At 44.0% G+C, this 7,885-nt stretch overlaps 1 protein-coding gene across 1 annotated transcript in view; it reads left to right on the plus strand.

Annotated features, from left to right (window-relative positions):
* The first annotated feature begins 2,955 nt into the window (after positions 1 to 2,955).
* Positions 2,956 to 7,885, plus strand: part of FECH (ferrochelatase) — a 36,752-nt gene continuing 31,822 nt past the window's right edge. Inside the window, exons 1-2 of the mRNA XM_019518302.1 lie at positions 2,956 to 2,989; positions 3,729 to 3,852. Coding sequence (XP_019373847.1) covers positions 2,956 to 2,989; positions 3,729 to 3,852 — 158 coding nt within the window. The remainder of the gene's footprint in view (positions 2,990 to 3,728; positions 3,853 to 7,885) is intronic.

The raw sequence follows: 7,885 nt of genomic DNA on the forward strand, positions 1-7,885 counted from the left end.
TTGTTCTAAAATACTTGACAATATTTGACCAGTCAGTTGATCAAGTTTTTTTTTTTTTAATGGATCAGCCATCCAACATGACATTTCAGTCAAAAATAGGTTTTAAAAACCCAGGCATTCAAATAACAATTATTTAAAACATACTGCAGTTAATAAAATAGCAGTTCTCAATGTGCATGTCCAATACATAATTTTGAAGCATGTCTCAGAGTCTGCAGGTAGGGTCTGTGACTCTGCATGATAACACTTTACTAACTTAAAAAAACTCAGAAAGACAGATCCTCCCTGCACAACTTCCTTGGCTACTCTCCTCCTCAGGGAAATCCTAGATCTACAGATGTAGGGTCTCATGTGCTTGAGTTGCTGTACTAGTATTTTTTGTTACTGTATGCTATCTTATCTGTTATTGTTCAGAGAGACTTTTAAATGCAATCAGTCCAAGTGCCTTTGGGCAAATAGGAATTTGGTTTAAAAATGATTAATCTTACTAGGAGTCAATGAAAAATGCCAGGTGTTCTCAGCTCAAACTAAACAGTGAAAAGAGATGGGATGTACTCTGATCATCCAGCTTGGGCTCTCTTAGTATGGCATGATGGGCCCTCTATGTCCTTATCACTAAGCTGCTTTGCAGTTCGATCTGGGGGTGAATGATTAGTTGGAGTAGTCCAGCTCTTGTGGCAGTTCCTGGTTATTGGAAGGAAGAGAGATGATTTCTCATTTGCAAGATGATAGCCCGTGTAGGTTGAGATCGGTATGGTCCACATTACAGAATATTCAGTAGACAGGTTAGAGCCCCTGATTCTCACCTAGGGTGTTATGGTAAATAGGAATCTATAATGGTAAAAACATTCTGACCTCTTTTGCTCTTTCTGAGCTCTTTGCAACAGAAAACTGCTTTATTATTATCTGTAGGCAAAAAAACAAGTGAAAACTTAAGAGCTGGCCTTCTTGAGGAGTGCGTTAAACTTAACAAGGGATGCCTCAGATCTGACAAGGTTGAGAACCAGCGGTTTGTAGTTGAACTTACATAGGCAAGGTACAAAGTGCAGCATCTCTGCTGAGGAGATGAGCTAAATGGGTTTCACGGAAGGGAAGAACCCCCCTAAACTTTTTATAGGTCAGAAGGGACCTTAAGATCTATTCTACCCTCCTGTATAATGGTTTGTAGAATTTCATCCAGTTCATCCATAATGAGGCCAACATTTTGTTTGACAAAAGGAAAGATAAATTAGTTAACTGTCTGGCTCCTCCATCGTCATAGACTTCAGCTCAGTAATTTGCATCTTCTTCTCTTCCAGCTTTGACAGAAGAGAGTTTAACTTAGACTATTCTACCGGTTAACAGTGAGAATTCAGCCTTTTGAGACCACTCCACTTACTGCATGTGATTAGTTGGTAATCTCTTCTCTGTTTCAATGGCAGATATCAATTCATGTAGTAGTAACTTAAAAAAAAGTTAAGTAAAAGTCTACACTAATGTAATGAGAACTAGGTAATTATCTGCTAAGGATGTGACTACTGTAAAATTAAGCCTATTTGCTATGCAGATAACTTTGGACACTGAAGAAAATATGAATGACATACATAATTTGTTTTAATGGTCTTTCTCTGTAAAGTAAATCTACGATAGGCTGTGATTTCAAATGTGTAATTATTGCATGTACTCTTGGGAATAAGGACTTATTTTTGCCCTGCAGTGCATTATTAGCAAAAGTTTATACGTGATAATGAAGTAATGTAGTATGGCAACACTTTTATGGAGCCGTGTCATATAAGCCTTAGAAGACGCACAGAAATCTGTAGTAATTACACATTCGTAAAATGACAGAATTGGGCCTTAGCAGTGTGGGATAGCATGTTTTTGATGGTCCTGAAACCAAACGGTGGTGGGGAGAAGCACCTTTTGTTAAGATTAAGTTTGCACATTTCAAACCACCAAAAGAATCAGGAAATGTAAAATAAGATTCCATTAGTAGCATTGGATATTTTATGAATTTTAGGATCTATCCTGCATGATACACACACAATTGTGTATAATCTACCCATTTTAAGATGTAAAATGGAAAATAACATACTTATAATGTAGGTGAATTAATATTGCAGTTAAAACCTTCATTTTTGCATTTGGTGTTTATTGTGGTAACTCTCTCCTGTATCAAGACTTCAATAAATTTAGTAACCTTAAAAGTTTAGGAGAAGGAAGAAAAAAAATCAGAGAACACAAATGCTTAAGTTGGCACAAATACCATAGACTGCTCCTTTCTAAACCACTATGAATATATTGTGCTATAAATACTTAAACCAGTAATAATCCATGTACACATGCATGGTCCCAGAAGGTGTCCTCTACCTCAATTAGCTATTGATTTCAACGGATCTTGAGGATGCTTCTTACCTCTATCAGAAGATTGCTAGCAGTCTGTCTATGCTGCAGAGGGAGGGTAGGGGAGGGTAGAAGTACCCAAGCTAGCTTCTCAGCACAGTAAATTAGCCTATGTAGATATCTGTGCTACAGGGGCAGAACGGCTTCTGGTACCTGACCTAGCTGGTTTACACTTATTCGGGTATTGCTGCAGGTAGCCAAAATGATTTATCAGTGTGAATTCTCAGAACTCCCATGAGGTGGTTGGGAAATATTGCCCAAAAAAGATGGATGGGGAACCTGAGACTGAGAGGCTGTGAATTGTCCAAGGTGACAGACTATTCATTGTTGTCAGTTGCTTAGAAATGTTTTGCTCTTAGAAGTTAGACTTAATAACTAGAAACCTTGGAACTGTCAGTAAGGTGATTCCCTCGGCCTTTGGCGGGAAAGCAGATGCTCTGTTTGAAATGCATTGTTATCAACACTCAACAGTCTTTCTTATCCCCCTCTGCTTTTGGGTTTTTTGCCATATTCTGGCAGAAACTAGAGTCCAGGGAGCAATGGGGAAAGAGCTAGTGCACATATTAAGACAAGATGGCTGCTGCCTACAAAAAACTAGAGATCCCTGGTTGAATTGGCCCTGAATCAATTCTGTGAAATTGCTGGGGCAGTATACTGCAGCCCTGAGTCAGGCTAAAGAACAAGTTGGCAGCATCAGAGCAAATGGGTTTAAAGCCCAGAAACTTGAGGTTTGATTCTTAGATAACCCACACCAGATTTAAGACTAAGGTTTTGTGAATAAAGGCTTGTGAAAGGTGGTAGCATGACAGCTGAGCTGACTGCAGTTGTCTGTCTTTAGAGTATTTATGAGTGTAAGTATATCGAATTTCCTCACTTAGCCCTGCCATTGTGCTTCCAGTCTGCCGGTATGTGTATGCTGAGCAATACAGCATGCGCTAGACATGCCCAAACACTGCCCAAGTGCTTCGTTTTCCTTGGCTCTGTTGCAGTATCCTCAACTATTCAGAAATCATGAGCTTGACTTAAAGATGGGACTGTATAATTTATTTTATATATATTTATAAAATTACTTCCTAGTTTTGAGTTTTGAACCTGTAGGGTGTTTTGGGGTTATGTCTTCAAGCTTTTCTCTGCATCTTCGAGGGATAGCAACCTTAATATAAAACAAACCAACAAAACTTCTGACTTTTCTAAACTTGCTTCATTCCTGGAGTTAGGGCTTGAACAAAAATATCAAATATTGTTTGACCACCAGTGCATTCAAGTAGGTATCGGGGAAATCTGTTGCATCCTGTAAAGATCTTTTGCCTGTTTATGAACTAACATACATTTTAATCTCTCTCCAGTTGTGAAAAGCAGAAGTCAGGTCACAGTCCAAATACAGTGGAGAGGTCAGGGAACTACAACCACAACAGCAACAGCAGCCTCAGAAACAAAAAGCACAAAGCTTCAAAGTCAGCCAGAAAAGAGGTAAGAATTTAGGCTTGAGCCTCTTCCATGCTGGTAGCAATTGAATTGTGAGACACCTGCTCTCTGTACTCCTCAGTGATGATGTTAACACTTTTATAGAAATTAGGGCTGGAAGGGACCTCATAAGATCATCGGGTCCAGCCCCCTGCCCAAAGGGCAGAAAGTCAGCTAGGACCAAAGGGTCCCAGCAAGATAAACGTCCAAATATTTCTTGAAAGTGTCCAGAGTAGGTGCTTGCATCACGTCTGGGGGGAGTCTTTTCCAGGCCTTGGGGGCTCGGACAGTAAAGAAGTTTTTCCTTATGTCCAGCCTTATGTCCAGCCTTGAAAAGAGTTTGTGACCACTGGACCTTGTCATCCCCTGGGGTGCTCTGGTGAACAGGTGTTCCCCCAGATTCTGATGCACACCCCTTATGTACTTATAGGCTGTCACCAAGTCACCTCTGACCCGGCTCTTCTCCAGGATACACTTTACTTTACAAAGCTCAAACTTAGTAGGGGGGATCTGTTGTTTTACAATAAGTGTAACATTTTAGGACAAGTACTGTCTTTTTCTCTTTGTTCTTTCTGGATGATATGAAGCACAGTGCAGTTGTGGTACATGACCATGTGGTACATGGTGCAGGGACTATAGTAATATAAATAATAAAGTGTTGGGTGTGCCTCTTGCTTAAGTATTTACTCTGTAAAATGTCCTGGGATTTGTTCTGGGAAGGAGGAGGGAAATGTAGAATGGTTAATTTTTTACATATCTAGTGAGTATACATATGCGTCTTCCCTTAATGGAAGATGTGTGTCTAAGCTTCCTAGACTGCTCTGAAAGAACCAGCTAGCAATTTTCAGTGGAAGCCTTATGCTTTATATTTTTAGAAAATAATGTATAATGAATGGAGTGACAACAATTATTTTCTAGCTTGAGACACCAATTCACTTATTTTCAGCTTTATGAGAGGTGCCTTCTATCCATGGATTTTGGGGCACTTTGAAAATGCTGATTCTCACAATATGGTGAAGGGTGTTTGCACACGCAGAAAGTTAAAAGAGAAGTGAGTTGCTTCAACTTTGAGAGGGTCCATGTCAGAGCTTGGATGGAAACTTGATAGTTTCTGCATACTAGACTCCTGAAGCCATAAAAAGTATCCATGTCCTATGCAACTTTGGCTGCTTCACTTATGGAAAACAAAGTGCTCGTGCTTTCCATTTTGCACATTTGAATCACCATGATGAGCTTGAGTCTGTCCTGCACCTGGACCCTACTCCAGTAGCAGTCAGACAGTAGCAGAGTGGAGCTTTGACTCTTTTTCTTGCCTGGCAGTCCCACACCAGGCATGTTTCCTGTGCCAGGGGTGGGAGGGAGTAGGTGCTGAGCATACTGCTAAGGGACTTGTTCTAGCAGTGAGTTTCCCTCTCATAGGAGAACTCTTGGCAAGCTATTTGACTCAATTTTTTGGCCACTCTATGCCCTCTGAGTGTTATAATATACTGGAGCAGAGTAAAGAATCCAATACAGGCAGTCCTCAGGCTTACGACACAATTAGTTCCTGAAAACCACATCTTAAATCGAAATGTAACTTGGAACCAAGTTTCTCATAAGAATCAATGTTATAAATGGTGCATTAGTTCCTGAACCAAGGCCCGATACCCTATTTTCACCAAAAATACCCCAGAATTTTGTACTCGATCAATTATAGGTGAGTATATTTATATTGTAAATAGCAATCATTTTGATTTGGAAGGACTTCTTTGAGGTGACTTTGCTGGACTTTTTGAAGGGCTCTTGGCTGGAGTCTTCTCAGGAGTCTTGGCTGCAGGTTTTTCTGGAGTCTTGTCTGCTTTCTTAAATAAAGTGTCCAAGGAAGTTTGGACAGATGTTCTCCAGGGAGATGAGTGACGCAGCGAACTTGTTCGCTGGCATGGCATTGCATCGGATCAAGCATTGTAAGTCGAAACTGGTGTTGTAAAGTTGAAACAGGGTATCAATTTATAAACATTGTAAGTGTGAAACATTGTAACTCAAAATGTTGTAAGTTGAGGACTGCCGGTATTTCCAAATAAAATGAATTTATGACTGTTTGTGGACTGGCTCTCCCTTTCATCACTTCTGGGGAGAAAGAGTAGGCCTGTGGTCAAGATGCTGAGAAACCCAGGTTCAGTTCTGTGCCCTGCCATTGACCTTCAGTATGACCTTGAGCTTATTGTCTCCATCTTTTGGACCTATGGAAGAAATGGGCTCATTGTGGGCGCCACCAGGTTACCAGTTAGCTGCAATTCCACCAGTGCTATTGACACTGACATTTTGTATGACAGCCACAGAATGAATGAATGTTCAGTTATACTCTGTAAAATAATTACAGAGACAAGAGACCTATTCATATTACCTTATGTAGACCTATGGCTTATGGGCCAGATCTGGCCCACCAAGCAATATTTGATTTAATTAATTTATTTTTTAAATTTAGTCCACAAAGCTGGGCCATTGATTGTGATTTGGTGGCAGTGGCTAACTTGCAAGCAGCTGTCTGCCTTTGGACTGAGCTGTATTAATTCAGTCCACTGTTTCCAAAAGGTGGCTGATCTCCAGAGCTGTCCCTAGGGGTGTGCAGGGCCCAGGGCATATCAGCCTGTGCAGGGCCTGGGGCGCAGGGGTGCCGAGCAGCATAGGTGGAGGAAGAAGAAAAAAATTGGGGGGGGCTGAACATGTGTGTGCCCCTCACATGGAAAAGTCTGTGGGGAGAGAGGAAAGGGCCATGGTGGGGGAAGCGGCATTGCCTGGCACCATGCCACACCAGCTCCGGCTGCTTCCCAGCCCCAGCTGTGCACCACCCAGGGGGGCCCAGAGCCATGGGCCAGAGCGGGGCCAGCCTCAACTGCACTGCTGGGCCAGAGGGCTCTTTGCCTCTCTACCTCCCTGCTGCCGCTGCTTTGAAAGTGGTGGGCGCAGTCATGTGCGTCCAGCCGCTGGGTGGGCTGGGCAGTGAGGCACATGGTGCCGTGCCGCTTTTGAAAGAGTGGCGGTGAGGCATGGACCAGAGCGCAGCTTGCAGATGCTGCCGTCCCTTGCACTGCACCTCTGGAGTGGCTGCCGGGTTCTGATTGTCCCACGACCCGGGCCAGCTGGGATCCGATTCCTCGTGACTGGGGTCCTGGCCAGGCCGGTCATGGGACAATCGGAGCTTGGCGGCTTGTCCAGGGATGTGGCGCAGGGGAGCCAGGAGGGGGGTGGAACTGCCCTCCCCCCCTTGGTTTCCTGTGGTGCACGCAGTGGTGGGAGCCACCCGCCCATGCCCCCGGAGGAGCCACTGGGTTCCGACTGTCCCACAACCTGGCTCAGCTGGGGCCCCAGTCACGGTGAATGCGGCTTCAGCCAGTCCAGGTCATGGGACAATCCCCATTGTGAAGCAGGGAGGGGGCAGGCACAGGGGTGAATGATTCGCCCTTCCCCTATACCACTGTCCCCAGCACTGTGGGGGTCTCTATCTGCCCCCACCCTCAAGCCCAGGGTGATATAGAAGATGAAAAGCAATTTACTTGCCTGCATGCAGCTGAGCCAGCTGCAGTGCTGGCTGCGAGCGCGGGGTAGCTGAGTGTGCCCTTCCCTCCTCTCTACTGCAGCAGCCCATGCACGGTCTACCTGCTGCTGCCTGCTGTTTGGAGGGGGTTGAGCCCCATTAGCCCCCCAGCCGGAGCCGGCAGCAGCGGCACATGGCAGCCACGGCGGGGCCTGTATGGCGCTGTCTGCGGGGCCCCCCAAAGTGCGGGGCCCAGGGTGGTCATCCCGATTTTCTCCCCCAACCTGATCGCTGATCTAAGCCATTCCTCCAGCAGTAAAGGATTTTTGTGTACACTGTAGTATGTTTTCTGATGAACCAAAGGCACAGCAGTTATTTGGCTAAAATGAGTTGCTGGCATTCAGCAAAGGTATGTCTCTTGAACCTGTTATTCACTTAATTGCAGTGTTTAATAATTAAAGGATGGAAGGTTTAGTTAAGTTCTTGGTTATAAGATGTATGATACTGAAGGATGCTTACGGGGGT

The sequence above is a fragment of the Gavialis gangeticus genome, unplaced genomic scaffold (assembly GCF_001723915.1).
Source record: "Gavialis gangeticus isolate Ggan-Ray unplaced genomic scaffold, GavGan_comp1, whole genome shotgun sequence".
Classification (NCBI taxonomy): domain Eukaryota; kingdom Metazoa; phylum Chordata; order Crocodylia; family Gavialidae; genus Gavialis; species Gavialis gangeticus.